The following is a 21,240-nucleotide window of genomic DNA, read 5'->3' on the forward strand; positions in this document are numbered from 1 at the left end:
GTAATTCAATAAATATACAGAAGATATAATAGTATCTTATAAATTATATATTATTGAATTAAACTATTTCTTGTTTTTAATTTCAAAATAACTTAGCTTCGTTTCTTAATTTGTTAACTAGTTCATCAACACTAGATAATACCTAACCACCCTTTCTTTATTATGGTGCTTCAGTTTTAATAACTTCTAAACCAGTATTTAAATCAATACCTAAGCTGTTTAACTATAATTCTTCTAAGGGTTTCTTTTTAGCCTTTTATTATTTAATTAGTAAATAATTTTAAAATATGAAATTAATTTAAAATATAATAAAACAATTTTTTGAAAGAAAAAAAAATTAAATTTACCTTCATAATATCAGGAATCTTAGCATATCTTGGGGTATTCAATCTTAAGTCACAAGTAATAACTCCTGGTAACTTGAATCCAATCTGTTTTTTAGGTAATTTATTTTTCATATATTTAACTTTTAATAAGCTAATTATGACGTATAACAAATAATTTTTGTATCAAATAAATATCTTTATTGTGTACTTATATAAATAATACCAATAATAAAAATAATTTATTACTGTTTAAAGACCAGCATCAATTTCTCTGGTAACTTCAACATCCTTATCTTTTATGGTAATTTATGAAGCAAAAGTAGCTTAGGGCCAATCTAGTAAACCAGCTAATAATTGTCCAGTTTGATTGAAATCATCATCAACAGATTACTTTCCTAATAAAACTAATTCAAAATTGTCTCTTTCAATAATCTTTTGAAGAATCTTGGCAACAATCAAAGGTTATAATTTTTGATCAGGTGATAAATCGGTACTGATATGAATAGCCTTATCAGCACCCATAGCCAAAGAGTGTCTTAAAGTTTCTTAGAAGCTTAATTTAGAAAAGTGTAAATTTATATTTTGTTAATCTAGCTAATAAATGTAAGCTGAATAATTTGATATTTATAAAATATTTTAAATAGCAAGTGTTAATCATTCTTAAAGTAAGTCAAAACTAGTTACGTCTTAGGACCAATAGATAATGCAACAACTTCCTTGATGATATTTTTTTCTTTAAGTTTGATAGCTTCTTCGATGGCTATTTCGCAGAAGGGATTAATGATTTATTTACCTGAAAGATCAATTCCAGAACCATCAGGCTTAACTCTGATCTATTTAAATTAAAATGAAGAGGATAAATACGAATTGCATGCTCCAAAATTATAATTATTTCTATAAATTTGCTTGTTTAAATAATCACTTTTGTTGTTGTGTAATCTAAGACACGCTTAACACCAACTAAAGCTCTCATAAGTTAACTTGATCGCTATCTTTTTATTAAAGGTTTTTAATAATTTTTTTTAATTTTTTTTATTATATTGAATTTATTCAAGAATTTACTTTATTTTTTCTTTGATCAACTAGTAATATAATAGTTAATTAATTAAATAGGACTTTTAATCGAAAAAGATTTCTTGATGATAAAAAGATGATTCAAATAAAATATTAATCAATCAATATAATAAATAACACCTATATTTGTCGCAAGATATCTTTCTCTTTTCCTTTCTTCTTTACACTACTAAACTTATTCTTTAAAATAATGAATGGATTTTTCACACTTAAATAATCAAAATCTCATAAATTCAACAACCTTTTTGGGTAATCTATTTTAAAATTAGTTAATGATCAATAAAAATTTTAGAAATTATTTGATTTTTTTTAATTTATAAAACATTTTTTCATTCAAATTAATTTTTTTGCACAAAATTTGAGAATTAAAATTTATATAAGTTATTATTCTACTTTGAAAAATACAATCAAACTGACAATTCTACCTAAATAATTTGTATTTATTTTTTAATATTAATTCATATTGAATTGAAAAAATAATAGATAGAATTTAATTAAATAATCTTCAGTTCTTAAAGATACATGATAAAAAATATCAATAATAGAAATTTCTTTAAATTATTTATCAAGTAGTAATCAAAGGCTACCAACCTGCATTTCAATTAAACATTTAATGCATCGAATATTAGCAGGGATGTTTATGAAAGAAACAAAGATATTATCGAAAGACACGAAAGTGTCAGTTGTAATGCAGAAAGATTACTTTTAGTAGCCAAGAATGCAATTAATGCCTTCATATACAATGCACAGTAATTAATATCTTTACATTAAATAATATATTTTTTGAAGAGTAATAATTCATTTTTTTAAATTTTAGAGGTTAGCACTTATCTAACTTAGGCTGCCTTACTAGTTATTCAACACTCTAAGAAGTTAGAGAAAGAATGATGTAATTTATAATTTTGGATAGGTTTTTTAATAAGCAATTAATATATTGAAAACGATAAATTATAAAGGAAAGACGAAGTAGGAAGATAGATTTTACTTGAAAAGCCCAGAATTAATCATGATAGTGCTAATATTGAATACTTATTGTCTCTTCCTAAAAATACTTTTGGGTAATCTAATTTATATAATTATTTTTTAAAATTGTAAATAAATTTATGAAACAAAGATATCATTATGGAAGATTTATGGGAGATAGAGATTTTTCTAGCGAAGAAAGACCTAAAGTTACTTATATGCCAGATTTTGAATTAGCTTATATTTATTAAAGATACAAAGAAGTATAAATAATAATAATTAAATATAGATTTTATATTTACTATTATAAAATAAGATACATGACTTTATCCACACATTGTTAGGTTTTGATGTTACTGTATATGATGAAATAGTTGTTAAGTGGTATGAGATGGTATAGCTAGGATTTCCTGTAAAAATATTTTAAATTTATTTGAATTTTTAGTTATAAATATTTTATTAATACATAAAAGAGTACTGGACTATCTTCTTTTGTAGGACCTCTTAAATTTTCTTAAGAAGAAATAACTAGATTCAATACTGAAGATCTTCCGATGATCATACAGCAAGCAAAGCAGAGCTAATTTATAATGAATATTTATTTCGAAAAGGAATTTGAAACAAATATAGTAAATTTATTTTCAATAGATTAAATAATTTATTTTTTTTGTTTGAAAAATAAGCATGATCTCCGTAAAAGATTAGGACTTACTTTAGATCCTAAGTTAAAATATGAATGAATAATAAAAAAAAGATTGTAAATACTCTTAAAATTAAAATTTAAGTGAAAAAAGAAGAAATATACATAGAAATTATTTAATTGAATTTAAATCTTCTTTAATATATATATTATTTTAATAATAATACACATGTATCAATATATAATTGTAATTAAATATATTTGAATTAAAAATGCAAGATGGTTTAATATAAAAAATTTGAATTAATTTGAAAATAAAAAAAATTAATTCATTTAAAAAAAATATTATTTTTTTTTCATAATAAATTAAACAGTCCATTAAATATAAAATAGAAGTACTAATAATAGATTATTTAGATTTTGCTTGTATGATTTTACCAACCTAAGAGAAGAAATTATGACTTGTTAACATAAGTTATATGTAAAGTTATTGTAATTATTTAAAGAAAAAGTAATAATTTTGAAAATATTTAATACTTAGAGTAAATATCATTTAAAATTTTAATATTTATTTATTTACTTTTAATTTACATTTAATTTTTTTGTCCATTGTTTTAATTATTGAAGTAATAATAATACAAAATTAGATTGTCTAAAAAGCATTTTGCTATCCTTTAATTCTAAAATGCTTTTAACTTTTGAATATCTCATTTGCGTAAATATACCAGTTTGGGCTGGTATAATATTTTTGATTTTCTCTCATATTTAGTTCACTTCTAATACTCTGGAGAAGTGGTAAGCTTTAAATTATTCAGACTAGTTATTGCTAATAGCATAGAATTTATTAGTAATAGTATCTCATTTTTTAAAAAAGGGAAGAGCTTTCAACAATAGGAATCAAGAATAATGAACAGCAAAGACTTCACAATTTCGCTTTGAGCAATAAAATCTTTACAGAAAGCTTGTTTCAAAGTGTAATTTTGTTAAATGCATTGGTTTGTTTAAAAATACTTGTTTGAAATATAGATATCATAGGATTTAACTTAGATGATAAACTTTGTCTATAAAGATGTAAAATATTCTCAGAAATGTAACTCTGATATTAATATAAAATCAAAATCTAATCTTTACTATAAAAATTTAGAGGTTTACAATGAAAACATTATGTGCTCAAATTAAAATTTCATAGATAAAGAATGTAGTAATACTTTCTTATCTCTTTATGAGCGAGATATGGTTTTAGTAGAATTATGGTTTCATGTCTTCAAAGAAGAATTTAATTTACTGAGTCCAAGTGAAGTTCAATTCTTTTAAAATGTAATTGATATGCTTTATTTTATAATATTCGAAAGTTTCTTGTTTTAAGAATTATAGTAGGTCATTCCTTTCTAAATCTATCTATCTAACTAGAAAAAATCAATTTATATCACCTGAATGGATTTATCATACTTTGAATACTTCTTTGATTATTTCTTCTCCAGCAAAGTATATCAATATATATCTAATAACTTCAAAGATTTCTATTTATATTATATTCTATTCTATATAAAGATTAGCAGATGGTAATGATAAAGAGTAAATATGTGAATAAATACTATTTAGAAGCTTTAGTGTATTTTATGATCCAAGATGTAGAGATTGGTATAAACAAGCTGTAAATACAGTAGGTAAAAATATATTCATCAAAACAATAAATTAATACTGAAAATTTTATTTGTAGGTCAGATATTTACAAAGCCATATAAATTCGCTCTTGATAAAAAAGTAGGGATGACTTTATCTATGAGTTTAAAAAAACTGTTTTATTCTGTATTCAGTATTGATTTCAGCATGAGCAATTTAGGAAACTAAGTTTTTGTCTATTAAGATAATTATGATGAGTCAAGCTTGTCAGAAGGATATACTGTACTTGTTCATTAAGATAATTAAACAGTAAAATTGATTTTTATTAACATTTGAAAATGAGAAAAAATTTATTTAAATTCATTTAGATATTTCATCATCGATATTGGAGTGAAGAGTCAAATACTTTGTATTCTTGGCCTGATATTGAATACAATTAGACTACATAATATAATCAAAAAGATAAAGAGGAATTTACTAATAAAATAAAAGAAGCTATTGATTTTAGTCAAACAAAGAATTACTCTATTTTAGACTTTTAGAATGTAGACAAATTTTTCATTAAGTTTAGGAAAAATAATCGAAAATAGTATGCTTATTTAATATATATATTTTTTTCATTATTAATTTGATTTATTTAAAATAAAGTGTATCTGTTTTATATCCTGTGGATATAAAGAGTTATTAATATCCACAAAATAGGAGAACACAAAAAAGCTAAATTGTTTTATACGTTGGAAGAGTTCACTTTGATTTAAGTGGCTTGATTAATGATGTAATGATGAATGCAAAAACCATGTTTATAATTTTGAATATTGTTGAAGCTGTAATTGTCTTAGTAATAGTGATTGTTTCTTTTTTGCATTATGCAGCTGTGTTTATTAGAAAATTAGATTTCTAGCTTGAAATTTTAATTTAGTATCTGAAGTAATAAGAAGAGAGCAGCTCAGCTTCTATAGTAAAATAGAGAGTAAAGAAAAATAGAAGATACACATTTTAAATAATCAATTAGATTACATCAAATACATATGAAAGGAAGACTGCAACTTAATCTTATTCTAATTCTTAGAAATCAATTAAAGAAGACAATAGAAATGAAAAAGCATTTCATACTGCCAGCAAACATCTAAAATAAAATAATATAACAAAAAGTAATAGCTCTAACCGTTTTTTTAAAAAAGTGTTTTCTTATTTTTTTTAGTAAAGCAATCAGATAAACAAATTATAAAGTCTAAAGCAATTTATCTATGAAGATAGGATTAATATATATTAGATTTAGTACGAATTTTATGAAATGTCCATTTTAATCAATTCATTTTAGCAACTAGAGAGTGTTATCAATTTAATTAAGAAAGGTGATTAGTAAATAGTGGGAAATATTTCTTAGAAGATAATGGCTTCTTCTTCTGCAAAATAAGTATTTCATTCTGTAAATAATAATATAGGATAGGGATTTTGCTACTTTTAACTTGGCTAGTTATACTATCAATAAAGGAAATATATTTAAGCAGCATAAAATTTTGAGTAATCTGTGAATAGTATGCTGATAGAAGTTAATATTGATGATATTAATTAACTCTCTTAGAAAATACTAAATGGGAATTTTAATGCTACTTTATATTAATGCTAAATCCTATAACAGAGATTATTTTTTTATGTTTTGAGCTAAAAAGAGTAAGCCTTGACTTTTGATAGATTAAATTTATCTTCTTCCGATTTAGAAAAGGAAGATGAAAAATAATCTAGAGAAATCCATTAATCGCTATAACAAAAGTTTGAAGAAATCAAAAAAAAACAAAACTAAATTAAAGATTAAAATTCTCTAAAGCCAATATAAATTATTATGAATGACGAACTAGCATCAGATAAGCATTTAATTACAGAATAATAAGATGAAATAAATTTAAATGAAAATGAAGATAGGGAAGAAGGTTTCTATAGAAATAAGTTTGATAATTAATAAATAAGCCTTTTATAACAAAAATTTAACAATTAACATGACTAAAAATCTATTAAATTAATTAATTAATTAAATTTAACGTTATAAACGAAGCAAAATACTTTAAACAACTGCTTTAAATATTGTGCTATTTTCTTAAACATTTGCAATTTTATTAAAAAGAAAAGGAATTAAGAATATCAGTTTGAATCTGGTACAGAATTTTCTTCAAATTATGTAAAAAGCTAATCTTAGCAACAAAAAGAATTGTTAATGTTTTTAGAATTAGGAGAGATTTACACTCACATATCTAACTTCGAATAAGCATCTTATTATATCTACAAAGCTGAAAAATTAATTTTATTTATTGAATAAAATTTTTTAGCTAATTAAGATCTAATTGATTTTTTCTAATCCAAAATTAATTATATCTTTGGTACTATTTGCATTAAAAGAAAATTATATAAATTAGGCTGTGAATGCTTGGCATCTTGCCTTGAGGATACTTTGATTCAAGAAGCTACTGTTATTTAAAGGAGTTTAATATAAATTCAACAAGTATTTGAAATGTTTGAAATATCAACAAGTATAATCGAAAAATAAATAAAAAAATTTTAATTTTTAGAATTTTAATCAGATTCATCAATTCTTTAGCCATATTTTTTGTGTAAAAATGGGAATTTACTTTAAGAGACAAAAGAAAAATAAGGGCTAATAGATTTTTTAATTGTATTTGAAATATTACCATTCGAATCACCTGAGTAAATGAATATTTAAAAGCGAATATCAACATGGATTCAAAAAAATTATATTTGTAGTAAAGATAGGCTTTATATTTCATTTTACTGCTGCAGTAAGCTCATATTAACATTTTAAGCTAAAGATTTTTTAAATGATAGATACTTTGACCTATGCATTTAACAGTTAAGAATTGAATAAATAAAATTAATTAAAGAATATCAAGTTTCAAATCCTGATATTTTGAACAAGACTAATAAAGAACTTTCATTAGAATATAATTCTAAATATGAAAATGGGTGGTCTTATATTTTAATTTCCTCATTAGAATAATTTTTCGAAACTTAAAATTCATTAAGTGATTAATTCCTCTTTAAGGAAAAAAATGCTTTCAAAGACTCCAAATTAATTGATAAAGCTCAAACAAATAAATATATATTAAGATAAAATAGTAAACTGAGTTAAGCAAGTTAAGGAGATTTAGATTTTAAATAATACTTAAAGCAATAAAATTCCAAATCATCTGCAAAATTTTAGTTTACTACTAACTAATATTATTAAGATAGATAGCTAATACAAATTTTGTTTTCCTTTCATAACTAAAAAGAAGTATTGGATTTAAATTTTTTGAATAAATTTAATTTATTAAGAAGTAGCTATTCCAGAAAAAGAATAAAATAAATAGTACTATAAATTCCCTTCTTATAAAATAAATCTAAACTTAATGTTAAAGATTCAAATACTTGTAGATAAAAATACAAAAAATCTTTCACTTTTTATGAATAAAATGGATTTGTAAGTAACCAATAAAGAAAAGAAATTTATGATGAAAATCAACTAGAAAAAGTGTAAAAAAATTAATCATAAAATTAAGAAATTTAAAATTTGTAACCCAGCTTTTTTAATCTGTAAAAAATACAATAACTAGATTATTTGTAAGATGGAAAATTCAATTTTTCAGAATAAAAAAATATTAACACTGAGTAAAAATTCCTATCTAGCACAAGAAGCAATTAAACTGATCAATTTATTTTTAGGAGTTTTAATTAAGAAATAACCTTATCACCCAAAAAAAATAACAAACCTATTAATATCTAAAATTAATAATAAAATAATCTTTATTTTGATAATTACAATAAGAGTTCAAATAATTAAAAATAAATTAATTCTCATCATTGCACCAATAAAGAGTACACACATTAAGAAATTTATGATTAATAGCGGTAAGTGTAATAAAATAATATAGAAGACAAAAAAGCTGTTGTTTGTTAAATTAATAGATAATAAAAAACCATGTAAAATAATTTAGGATAAAAAGCAGAAATAAATATAATAAAAAGTAATATACCTTAAGATAAGGTAAACCATCTTACTGATGACAGTATAAATGCTGAACGAAAATTAAATTTTATTTTCAATTAGCAAAAAACGTTAAAGGAAGAATACTTTCAACAAAATAAAAATAAAATTGATCAAAGAGATCTTTCTCCTTATATTATTCTAGAAGGAAATAAACAACATGAAGAAAAGTAAATAATAAAAAATCTAAAATTAAAATTCTTTACTTCTGAACTTTAGCTCTTTTAGTATTTATTAAAAAAAAGATAATCTTATTCTAATATGCAATTTTAAATGATAAATTAAATTTTTGAATGAACTAATTGTGTATTTTCTTTATTAAAATAAAAATCTCTTTCTTAACATGAAAAAAATACCTACTGTAGATTCTGATTTTAAGCCTCATCCTATTAATAGTTTATATAATAAAATAGTTCAGAATTTCAAAACACCAAAGTCTAAGTATGAAATGTGGCTTAAAACGCAGATAAAACATTATAAATAAAAAAAATATTTATATAATTAATAATTATTTATTTTTGTGATTCTTGATTTAATATTGACGACAAATAAATAAATAGAATTAGTTTTTTAATGTAACTAAACTAAATAAATGGCTTTGGCTGATTATCTATTTTATTAAATACACATACTAAGTTAATTTAAATTAATATTTTTGAAAAAAACTGATACAGATAGAGAGTATTTGTTCATTTAATAAATTTATGTTATTCTTTAAATTTTTACGCTTTATTAAGAAATTATTTATGATTACATTGACTGACTTATTTTACTTGTTTTTTTAATTAAAAAATACCTCTTTACAAATTATTAAAAATATGTAAATAATTTTTTTGATAATTTTATTTGCTCCACAAATTAAGAATTAAAGTACATCAAAAATTTTTTAATTATTTTTGTTTTGATTGCTAGGGATATGAAACGTGTTATTGATTTCGCTAAGATAGTGTGTTCAAAAACAAACTCAAAATCATATTGCTTAATACCTAAATTCAATATCATCCACTAGGTTTTTGGTAGTATATGTATTCCTATGGTTTTAGGTGTAGCAATCCTCTTAATTGTATAATATTAATATACTTAAATGGTTATTGAAAACTGGTAAATAATAAAAATACAGTCAAACAGCATTAAATTTGGTGCTATGTATTTCTTCAAATAAAATCTGTCCATTTTATAGTAGTATTCACCTTATAAAGGGTAGAATTTTATTGCTATTTAAAATAATCTTAAAGGACACCTTCATATTTTTTCCTAATATAGAGGAACCCGATTTACAAGGGCACCAAAAATTAACAAGATTTGACTCTATTTGATAATCTTTAGAGCTAATTTATTTATAATTAAAACTAGGAAATCATTGAGTGAAGATTCTATCATGGTTTTTGAAAAACAGAAATTATATAATTATGTATCTGCTAACAAGGCTATTGCTGATATTTAGTTTTAAGATGTAATTATTTTAATTTGAAAATAACTTAGAAAGTATTAATAACAAACAATTTATTTCTACCTTTTAACAGATATCTTCAGATATATATGTGCTCTCTAAATTTTATAATAAAGTTTAATCAGGCTAAGTAAAAAGTATTTAATTTTTCTGTATTTAACTCAAATTATCTATTCATCAACTCATACACTCTTTCATTCATTAATAAGTTAAAGAAATAATTTATTCATTTATTTATTTATTTATTTTGATTGTTAATAATTAATTTTTTAGGTAACCCAAATTCCTTGTATTAAAAATGTTCTATGAGAGATTTTCAAACCAGTAATTTAGAATGCCCTCAGCACATTCAAAAAGAATATTCACTTAACAGAAATTATGTAGATTTATGGTTTCACAGGACAGCACATATAGAAAGTTAATTAAATCCTATTGAAAAGAATCTTCTATAAACTGTAATGCCAAATATTAACAATTTATATTTTTTCAATATTCTTTATTTTCATCCACAAAATTAATTAAATTTTTTTAATTTCTAGAATTTGGTTTTTATCACGCTAGCTAAAGGATTTTATTCTGTAAGGAAAAATTCTTTATTAGATGAACAGTGGATTTATAATACCTTTAATAATTCTTTGATGATTGGATCTCCTGCTAGGTAAGTTTATATTTCAGCTATAGATATATAATTATTATTAATTTAATTATAAAAAGTACAATTTCTTTAGACTTTTATTATTAAGACTGTATGTAAGGTAAATATTAAGAACCTTACGATCCCAGATGTAGACCTTGGTATAAGTAAGCGATGCAAAACGAAGGTATTAATTAATTAATTATTTGAATATATTTTTGTATTTTCTTTATTTATTATTTAGGTATTTAATTTGAACAACCTTATGTTTATGCTTTCGATAACTCAATAGGCATGACTTCTTCTAGTAAAATTCTAGATGGGAATAATTAAATTTAATCGGTTATTAGTATTGATTTTGGAATCACTAATTTAGTTAATGATGTATTCTCATTATAAGATTAAAATGATCCATCTAGTATTTACGAAGCCTATTCAGTTTTTTTTCACAAATAAAATAGGACAGTATACATAATTTATTAACGCCTCATATTTTTTTTAAATCTTTCTTTAACTTACAGATTTTTTATCACAGGTACTGGAATAGATCAAGCGGAGATTTGTATAATTGGGCAGACTTAGAATATAATGAAACATCAGGATATCCAAAGAGTGAGTCAATAGACTTTTCAGATTAGCTTACAAAAGCAATTCTTTAATCAAATTCAGTAGATAACTTTTACAATTTTAACTAAATTTAAAATAGCAGTCTTTTTTTGAATTTTGCAAAGAATGATAGAAACTAGTAAATTTATTTTTAATCATTTATTTAAATTAAAAATCATCTTTAAATTCTGTTTGAAGGGAAATTTAATTTTAATTTTTTATGTTATTTTATTAAACTTACAGTACTGCCTTGGTATATCCAGTTGAAGCTTATTCTGTAAATTAAAAATTGTAAATTGAAATGATTTAAGTGATGTTTATAGCAAGAGTCCAAAGAAATATTGTTGATTTAATATTACAAGATATTTTAAAATACAATAAATTATTGGAGGCTTTAGCAATAGTCGAAATATGCTTTGTTAGCATAATATTGATCATAAGCTTATGTCATTTTACAGCTGTCTTAATGCATTAAATTGCAACTCCGCTTGATTAACTAACAAATTTCTTGAAGCATAGTAGCCTCCTTATTAAGCAACATAAGACTAATGAAATTGTATAAATAAATAATTAGCTTTAAATTCATTAAAAACAACCACAAATCAACTAAAGCCTAGCTTTTTCAACTTAATTAAGATTTCATTAATAAACCATTTTTTCTTAATAATTAAGAGATAGTTTTGCTTCTAATCAAGCTTTAAATTGTTTTCCTGAATATTGTAAGAATAAATATTTAACTATACCTTAATAAATTAAAGATAAATCATAGTTTAAATATAATTCACCTTCTCCAAATTTTTAACCCTTCACACTAATTACTAGGCGATTCTCTAATACTGATTTTAAAATGGATAATTAACTTTATTCATTACCAACAAAGAATCTAGATAACGATAAAGCTTTTTCTCCTAAAAAAAAAGAAACTCAATTTGCTTAAAAGTAGAGGAGATTAACAGAAAACTAATAATAAAACAGCAATAGAAATAAAGAAACCTAATTAGAATCTAGCATTAAGCTTATTGATTATTATAATTGTTAAAAAATGGGAGATATTTCATAACTGAAGAGTTAATTCAAAGAATTTTCTGTGATTAAAAAGACATTTAAAATTTTAGCAAATATAATTTAATTTTAAAGGGAAGGCTTCTATGCTTCAGATAATACCGAAAGTTTATTAAAATTTACGAAAGCATATAAAATATTCAATAAAATATAAAATTAATAAGCTTTAGCCTTATGCCTATATAATATTGGAAAATTGCATTCTGAAAGTAGAAGATACAACGAAGCGACAGAATCTTATTAATTATCTTAATAAATCTGTCTTTAGCAACTTGGTTATAACGATGTCGTTTCCTTTCAAAGAGCCTTACAATAAGGCAATATTAATAATGATTAATTTTATTTGAACCTCTTAAAAAATACTTGCTAAAACTTTGGTTTATTACTTAAATAACAAGTTTAAGATAGCATAATATCATAATAATCCATTAATAGTGTTAAAAGATCAGCAAAAAAAAATATTTAAACTTTTGATCCTAATCAAACAATCTAAGACTATGATTATTCTAATTTGCAAAAAGAATTTATAAAAATAGCATCGCTTTCTTTGAAGCTTTTGTAACTAACAATAGATTTAGAAAATAAATCAAATCCAATAAATAAATTTAATTTATAATTAACTTAAACTGATATAGCTGAATTGCTAGTTTATTTAGGAGATGTTAGTTAATCCCTCATCAAAATAAATTAAGTACAGGATTAGTTGTATTATGAAAACAATTAAGCTTCATGTAATGAAGAAATATAAATTTAATTGCAATTTAAAAAAGAGAATAAAATTTATTCTCAGCAATTAAACCAGCTTGAAACAAATTTTCTCTTTATAAGAGGAATTATATAAATGAAGAGAAGACAATATTTTCAAGCTGCTAATTTATTTACAGATATGATTGAAAATTCTATTTCATGCGATCCTTAAAAAAAATTATTAGCCCTCTCAATGATTCATATTTGCTTTTTTAATGCTTAGTTAAATACAAAGAGCATTTTAAAATTTTTGCTTAAAGAGCAACATATTTATTTTGACAGCTTACTACAATCAGCTTTATTAAATAGATTTTAATTACCTCCATTAAATTCTAGTGCTTAAGATAAATAAGAACTATGCTAGATTGAGTAAACATCGTTTGATGTTTCTCTAATATTTTAAACTCCTTCTTTCTAGTCTTAAATATAAAAAGAGTTTGAGAATTATCAATTAAACTTTCTTGATTGGCTGATCAAGTTTTTTTTGCAACCTTAAAAAGATAGGTTATCAATTTTAAATTGTTATGAGGAAGATCAAGAACCATTTTCAAGCTAAATAGATACAATTTAACATTTAAGTGTCTTTTATGGAGATAAGACATTAAAAATTATAGCACAAGAATATTAAAGGTTGTATAAAGAATTTTAAAGTAATCTATTTCAATTATAAAATGATTAGAATAAATAAAATCTTGATAAAAATAATATAACACCAAAAAACTACTCAAAAATTTGTATTAATTAAATTTTAAAATGCCTGAGTAATTATATTCAAGATTAAAAATATCAAAATTTAAAAGCAAATTCATCATTTTAATATGATTAAAGGTAAATTTAAAAGAGCAGGACTCACTTAATAATATATTTTTCAAATTAGTAGTTGAATTAATAATTAGAATAAAGTTCATTCTAAAAAATACTTTAATAAATTTAATTATAAAATAAAAATATGAAGCATAAAATAATAATAATAAAACCTATTGATTTGATTAGTTTTTAGTACAATGAAAAAAATGAAGACCTAATAAATAAGGTATTTTAGGAAAGAATAATAAATATATTTAAATAAAATTAAACTACTTTGATTTAAGAAAGCTAGATATTAAAGCAAGATCCAATTTTTATTGAGGGAGGTATTAAAATACATTAATATGAATCTGTGTCTCAATTTAAAATGTATCTTTTGAGAAAGAGAATGAATCCCAAAGCTATTCAATATCTAAAAGAATGAACCTTAAATGTTAATATTCATAAAATCGATAAAAAATAATCAAAATAAAGTTTTAAAAATAGTTTATTCATCCATCTATCTATAATATGCAATAAAAAAATTCTATTTATTAATTAAAATTATAAAAATAAATTTTTTCATTTCTTTTTTTTATTTAGTTTATAAATTAATTTTACACAAATTATTTTACATTATTTTAGTTTAAATATATTTATAGATTTAGTTTAATCTTTTTTAGTTTCATTTTTTTATTTATTCTTTTCTTTTAAATTTTTAAATGTGAGGTAATAAAAGCTTCAGAAATAAAAAAATAATTTTTTAGTTTAATTTATTATTAATAAATTATTGTTCAATTAAAAGTGTATATTTTTGGATTATTTTTTTGTCCTTTACAATAATTCATAAAATAAAATATTTTAGAGAAAATAGAAAGTCTTAATATAATAATACAAAAAGTATTTTTCTCATAGTTTATAATTAATTAATAATATTTAATTACTACTTATTAGAAAAATATAACAATATGGAAATATCAATCAATTCTTACTAGACTACAAACTTTATTTTGCCAAAAATAAAATAATTATGAAATAACATAAATAATTTAAATAAAAATTTTTTTACCACATATAAAAAAATATATAAACATCGTTAAAAGCACAATTTATGACTAATTAATACTTTCCTTGTAATCTTTTTACTAATTAAATTAAAAGTAAATAATATAGTTAAACAAAAGGAAGGTTTTTTAAAGTAGCCTTTATAAATTAAAAGTATTCCTAATTCATTTAACTAAATAAATAAATAAATAGTTAGTAGCATACAAAAGATATAAAATATGGGTTATATAATGTAATTTATTTGTATTATTTCTATTCCTATAACTATAGGAAGCGTAGGATTGTTAATTTCTTACTACTATCTTTTGCAAAGTGCTCTTAGTTAATGGTAGGGTTAAAAAATTACTGTTTATTTATAGTGTTTAAACATCTTTAAATTCAATAAAAAAAGGTAAGAAATCAGTACTCAACAATAAATATATTTTGAAAAACAGCGTCTCCATAATTATGTTTATTTGAACAAAATAATATCAGAACTATAGTATTAAGCAGTAATTACATATTTTGAATTTATTGACATACATATTTATATCATTGCAACAACAATTTATTTAGATTTATACAAGTAATAAAATAATTTTTATATAATTCATCAACTAATTAAAAGCTATCTAATGACATGACTACTTTAGAGGCCATTTATAAAAAAATAGTAAATTAGTAACTGATAAGTATACATATTATTTATAATGATTAATTTATATTAAATAACAATTTTTGGTAATTAGAAAGCAGCTAATATCGATAAAAGGAGTGCTCAGTTATAGCTTAAAGCATGAACTTGTGCCCACTAGATATAAATGAAGAATAAAAAAAAAACATGAATTGGGTTAATCTGTGGTTTCACAGGGAAATACTTAAATCCTAAGACTTATAAGACGATGAAAAACATTTCTTTGAATTAGTAGAAATTATTTATATTCTATAACAATACAAACATTTATTTTTTTAATAGAATAAATACTTTTAATTCTACACAAGATCGATTTATGATTATAGGAAAGATTAGTTATTTATAGCCACTTGGATTTATAACACTTACAATACTTCTCTGATGGTGGCTGCTCCCGGATAGTAAATGATAAATTCTTGATTTAAATAAAAACATTTACACAAAATAACAAAGTAACGTGTAATTAAATGTAATTAATTAATTAGGTCTTATAATTATACTGGAATCACTTTTTAAATTTGTTAACCTGGTAAACATATAGTTGATTATGATCCAAGATGTCGTTCTTGGTATCAACAAGCTCTTTAATAAGAAGGTATAATTTAATAATACAATAAAAATTAATTTAATATAAAGAAATATAAAAGGACAAGTATTTATAGAGCCATATTAATTCTCATTTGATGGAAACATAGGTATGACAATATCAACTAAGATATTTGACGATTTTGGAAATATGTTATCAATTATAAGTATCGACTACGATATCTCTGAATTGATAACAAATATTTTTCAACCTTAAGACTAATAATAAGTTGGAGACTAAGAAGGATATACAGTATTTTTTCATGAAAAAAATATGACAGTAATTAATTTATTTAATGATTAATTTATTCTTAAATTTATTTTATAATAAAATGAACTAAAAAAAATATATAGATTTTTTACCATAAAAATTGGAGTAGATTTTCTAAATAAACTTTCAGTTGGCCAGATTTTGAATATCTCTAAAATGAAACCTATCCTAATATGTAAAAGGATAAAGCTTCATTTACTCAGCAAGTGTCTGACAGCATAAAATTTGCTCATACCTACAACTATTCCATAGAAAATATGACAAATATTGATAATTTTTTTCAATCTTTTGAGAAGGATGGAGTAAAATAGTAAGTTATTAATTTAATTTATAAACTATCCTAGTAAAGAATTTTTTGAATATTCAACTAATAAGTTTTAGTTTAATTTACCCTATATAAGTGACGAGCGTCGTATATGCAAATAAAAACAAAAAGAAAAATTAAATTGTTATGTTTGTAGCAAGAGTAAATCGAGATTTGAGATATATTTTCCAAAATCAAGGAGTTTTTAACTAATTTGATATATTGTTATTTATTTTACAGTCTTTTGTTATATTGTTTATAATATTTTGTGCTGTCATGCACTATGCAGCTGTTTTATACTATTAAATTGATATTCCTCTCAGAATGTTATAGGCATACTTTATGTAAGAACTCACTAGATAAAAAATAATCAAATTTGGATAACAGACTAGGCAAAAAGAACATAATCTTTCAAAAAAAAGCGAATTTAAAAAATTAAGTGAAAAAAAAGGAAAAATCTTAGAGTCTATTAATCAAAAAGATCAAGGGATAGATTTAAACGACTAAGATAGTCTTTAGCAGTAGTTATTTAATTACAAAGATAAAAAATTTATGTCTGACAATATTAGTAAAAATAATAATTATAGTGGGTACTTAATGCAAATTAATTAAGAAAATCAATTTTAAATATTATAATATTTAGGCAGTAAAAATACAATAAAATATAATAACAATTTTTTATTTTAATAGTTATAATAAAAAGATAATTTTTTTAATGCATAGCTTCAATCCCCTTAAAATTAAGAATTTAGTTTTTAAAACAATATTACACAACATTTATAAAACTCCCCAACTAAGTTGCTTTTCTATAATTAACAGGTTGATTAAACGTTAAATGATACTAAGTGTTACTTTTTTAAAAATAATATTTAAAATTAAAGGCTGAATAACTAGTAAAATCAACAAATTCCATAATCATAAAGTTAAATTTAGTCTAATCAAAATTTATTCTTTAATTAATAAAACATATTCAACTAATAAGATCTAGTTACGACAGCACCTATTTAATCAAATAAAAATTCTAATGAAAATAATCCTAAAATTAAATAAAATGTTTAGTGCTTAAGTCCTTTAAAGTAAACTAGAAGCATTCACCAATCTCAGTATTATTACCTTTCATAGAATCCTGAGTTAGCATCACAAAATTAGCGCTTTTAATAGTAAAATGGAATTAGTAAGTATTTATACTCAGAAACAAGTTAGCATAAAGGGAACTACAATATGGGTAGCAAGACAGATAATTTCTCTTAGAATATTTTCAAACTAAACCCTTCTCCTAGGAGAAAACTAACAGGAAGTAAAGGAAGGATGAATGCTAATCGCAAAATTTAAGAAAAAATAGAAGAAAGGTCTTAAAATCAAATGATATCAAGATAGTTAAGGCAGATAGCGGTTTTTAGTGAGAAAGATATGAAATAAGTACTAAATATAAAGTTAACAGATATTCCAATTATGTTCCATGAAATGCAAATCATAATCTCTACAATTTAAGAATTTTCAGAAATAATATAGTACTTAGAAGGAGGTTACGAAGAAACATAGGATGAATGGGAAAAGCTTACCAGGCTAAGATAGGCTTTGAAAGTGTTTAGGTATGTAAAAAATTTTAATGCATAGGTGCTTGTCTATAAAGAAATAGGAAATATTTTATTAGATAAATATGAATTTAAGTAATGTATAGAATACTATTAACAATCACTTATTGTGAGTCTTTAGCATAATTACATACCTACTATTTAAGCATTATTTGATATGTTTCGAAATAGAAACTAATGTAATTTGCAAAAAATTGACCCTAATTATCTTAGGAGTTTGCTACCTACTTTGTATATTTGTGGGTTTGCAGTTTCAGAAATAGGTTTTTCTTTGAGTGCATCTATTTATGAAAAAAATGGAAATATTGAAAGCTTAAATTGGCTTAGACTCTCTAAAGAATATTTAAACACTTCGTTTAATATTTGTAATTTAATTAATGAAGAAAATCTCAAAAAAATTGAGATTCAAATATTTATAAAGCTGACATAGTCTGAAGTAAACATACATTTAAATGATTTATTTTCTGCTTAAAGCGAATTTAAGGCAGCTTTATAACTTCTTTAGACTTTAAAGCATGAAATCGATAGAAATAAGAACAAAAACTAACAAATATTTTTTTCATATCAACAAATATCTAATTATTTTTCGTTAATCTAAGGTGTATTTCTCATAAAATAAGAAAAGTATTATTAGGCATGCTAGAAATTCACTGATTATCTTGAGTTTTCTTCAATTTATTATTTTAGAAGTAAAGCTTTAAAGTATATAAAAGATACGTTTGATAAGTTTAATTTAGTTAGTAAAAAAATTAATCTAATGTACTCACGCTTTTAAAACAATGATAGTTATAATATATTCATATTGTTTTAATCAACTTAGAATATTGTTTTTGGCAATAAAACAAATACTTAATAAGTTAATAGCATTCAAACTAAAAATCGTGTAAATAGCTTTGCTAAAAAAATAATTAAATAAAATTTAAATGAACTAGCATGGATATAATAATATTAAGAAGCCATTTTTTAGTACTTAAAGGAACACTTTTTGTAAAGGGCTGATAAAATATTTTTGGCAGGTTATGACCAAGAATTTAAAGTTTTGTAGCACCTGTTTCCATTTGAAAATAATTCGTATTAGTTGAGAAGTTAAAAGATTTTAAGAGATTTTCTAAACGGAAATAATGAATTACAATCAAAATTTAATAAAAAAATATATGGATAATAGCAATCATTGAATTATAATAATATTTCGATGAGCAACAATTAGTAATTTAATACAAACTAATAAGAAATTGATAACAACAGAAGAAAAGAGAGGTTAACATCTTAAGGGACTCTATTTTCTAGAAAAGATTCAAATTAAATAACTTTCTCTGAAGATTACGAGACTATATTTCAACAAATAGGTAAACCTTAAATAAGCTGGGAAGAAGCGTTTTTCAATTTAATTAAGGAGGTAATTCAACAATACAATGAAAAACAATTGTTAAAAGAAAATAATTTGTAGTAAAATAAAAAAATAATGTTGGTAACTTTTTGCTTCTACAGCACTTAATCTCCAATCCCTGACTAAAATCTATTTTAAGAAAAATTAAAATTTGTAACCAAAATGATGCCTTAACATCCTAAAATATTAAATTTTTTTCTACCATTAGCAAGAGAATAATCAAATATAGCAGCTTATAAAAGCTAAATAATAGAAAATCATAGAGATGAAATTGATTAATCTTCATCAAATTAGAAAAACACTCAAAGCTTTTAATTAAGTTAACTAACTAATGATTTAACAACCATTAATGGAGAAAGCTTAAATTTTATACCTCCAATGCATAATAATGAGACTAAATTTTTTCCTAAAAACGGTGATATCAATCATAATCACGATAAAGAAGTTATTGGTAATAAATAAATAATTAACTTTATGAATGATAATTAAATTATTGATTTAAGCAAAAACCAATTAAATAGCTTTACTAGAGATTGTTTGAATAACAGTAAAGGTGACTCCAATGCAAACTACCTTTAAAAAGAAGAACTATAAAATTATACAGATGAGAATACTGAACTGTTCAACATATCATAATCAAGTGATTCATTAAATAATAGGAATAATCTTTAAGATTTAAAAAAAGAAAAAATTTTGCTTGAAAAAAATATAACAAAATCTAACAAAAACAAGGAATCGTCTAACTAATTTTCAAATTTTTTTTATTAAGAAAGGGATTCCTAATAGTAAAAACCAAAAGATTTGAGTGATATAAAGATAAATTAAGAGTAAAAGTAACCAGAAAAAGAAAACAAAATAACATAAGAAAATCCATTCCCTTCTCTTATTAACATTGATTTTTAAAAATTTTACATTTTTTCGAATTAATCACAGATGTTTTACTACTTATCAAAGCTCCGTCATAAAAAAATAGATTTTCACAAAGTATTTGATGCCTTGTTTAAATGATTAAAATATTAAAAGACCTCTAATTATTTTCTAATATTGATTATTACTTTACATTTTCCACACCAATTATTAATTTTATGCTGTGTCTAAGATATTTATTTCTTTTTACATTAATATAAATATAAAAGATTATAGTTGGTTTTGTATGTAGCTTTTCATTTTATTAATTATTTCAATTTGAATAAAATTGTAATTATTTTTTATAAAAAATTATTCATTACTCATTAAAACCTAAAAAAAATACATTAAATATTAATGGTTGTAATAATAAAAATAAAAAAATATATATTTTTAGCTTTTGATGAACTATTTGATGAATAAATTATTGATAAAATTTTAAACACTCAAAAGATAATCAATTATTGTGTTAAAAAAATATTAAAATTTATCACATATTTTTTAATT

General features: G+C 22.2%; 6 protein-coding genes across 6 annotated transcripts; 5 read left to right on the forward strand and 1 right to left on the reverse strand. All coding sequences in view use genetic code 6, as the record gives it.

Moving 5' to 3' along the window:
* Positions 1 to 82: 82 nt before the first annotated feature.
* Positions 83 to 1,299, reverse strand: TTHERM_00275750 (electron transfer flavoprotein subunit beta; the record flags this gene model as incomplete). Its single annotated transcript, XM_001016016.3, has 5 exons — positions 83 to 253; positions 348 to 431; positions 573 to 879; positions 1,011 to 1,159; positions 1,249 to 1,299. The coding sequence occupies 5 exons, from the start codon at positions 1,297 to 1,299 to the stop codon at positions 83 to 85; spliced, it is 762 nt and encodes a 253-aa protein (XP_001016016.1).
* Positions 1,300 to 1,922: 623 nt separating this feature from the next.
* On the forward strand, positions 1,923 to 3,103 carry TTHERM_00275760 (ubiquinone biosynthesis COQ4-like protein; the record flags this gene model as incomplete). The annotated part of the gene is made up of 7 exons (XM_001016017.2): positions 1,923 to 2,149; positions 2,218 to 2,289; positions 2,357 to 2,458; positions 2,515 to 2,626; positions 2,680 to 2,775; positions 2,837 to 2,992; positions 3,047 to 3,103. The coding sequence occupies 7 exons, from the start codon at positions 1,923 to 1,925 to the stop codon at positions 3,101 to 3,103; spliced, it is 822 nt and encodes a 273-aa protein (XP_001016017.2).
* A 585-nt stretch (positions 3,104 to 3,688) lies between these two features.
* On the forward strand, positions 3,689 to 6,774 carry TTHERM_000275768 (transmembrane protein, putative; the record flags this gene model as incomplete). Its single annotated transcript, XM_012797635.1, has 11 exons — positions 3,689 to 3,798; positions 3,878 to 3,977; positions 4,030 to 4,093; positions 4,148 to 4,376; positions 4,555 to 4,670; positions 4,724 to 4,935; positions 4,995 to 5,215; positions 5,275 to 5,584; positions 5,639 to 5,806; positions 5,900 to 6,557; positions 6,749 to 6,774. 11 exons carry the CDS (start codon positions 3,689 to 3,691, stop codon positions 6,772 to 6,774), a joined length of 2,214 nt encoding a protein of 737 aa, XP_012653089.1.
* Positions 6,775 to 6,838: 64 nt separating this feature from the next.
* TTHERM_000275769 (hypothetical protein) lies at positions 6,839 to 7,934 on the forward strand (the record flags this gene model as incomplete). The annotated part of the gene is made up of 2 exons (XM_012797636.1): positions 6,839 to 7,772; positions 7,870 to 7,934. 2 exons carry the CDS (start codon positions 6,839 to 6,841, stop codon positions 7,932 to 7,934), a joined length of 999 nt encoding a protein of 332 aa, XP_012653090.1.
* Positions 7,935 to 9,578: 1,644 nt separating this feature from the next.
* On the forward strand, positions 9,579 to 14,045 carry TTHERM_00275770 (tetratricopeptide repeat protein; the record flags this gene model as incomplete). The annotated part of the gene is made up of 10 exons (XM_001016018.2): positions 9,579 to 9,763; positions 10,016 to 10,115; positions 10,186 to 10,249; positions 10,386 to 10,567; positions 10,652 to 10,770; positions 10,827 to 10,933; positions 10,991 to 11,211; positions 11,268 to 11,491; positions 11,596 to 13,811; positions 13,990 to 14,045. The coding sequence occupies 10 exons, from the start codon at positions 9,579 to 9,581 to the stop codon at positions 14,043 to 14,045; spliced, it is 3,474 nt and encodes a 1,157-aa protein (XP_001016018.2).
* A 1,185-nt stretch (positions 14,046 to 15,230) lies between these two features.
* TTHERM_00275780 (transmembrane protein, putative) lies at positions 15,231 to 20,835 on the forward strand (the record flags this gene model as incomplete). The annotated part of the gene is made up of 11 exons (XM_001016019.2): positions 15,231 to 15,244; positions 15,404 to 15,503; positions 15,620 to 15,683; positions 15,741 to 15,916; positions 15,968 to 16,086; positions 16,171 to 16,280; positions 16,333 to 16,550; positions 16,625 to 16,851; positions 16,923 to 17,007; positions 17,086 to 17,435; positions 17,727 to 20,835. The coding sequence occupies 11 exons, from the start codon at positions 15,231 to 15,233 to the stop codon at positions 20,833 to 20,835; spliced, it is 4,572 nt and encodes a 1,523-aa protein (XP_001016019.2).
* Positions 20,836 to 21,240: the final 405 nt, after the last annotated feature.

Source organism: Tetrahymena thermophila (genome assembly GCF_000189635.1).
Source record: "Tetrahymena thermophila SB210 genomic scaffold scf_8254649, whole genome shotgun sequence".
Classification (NCBI taxonomy): Eukaryota; Ciliophora; class Oligohymenophorea; order Hymenostomatida; family Tetrahymenidae; genus Tetrahymena; species Tetrahymena thermophila.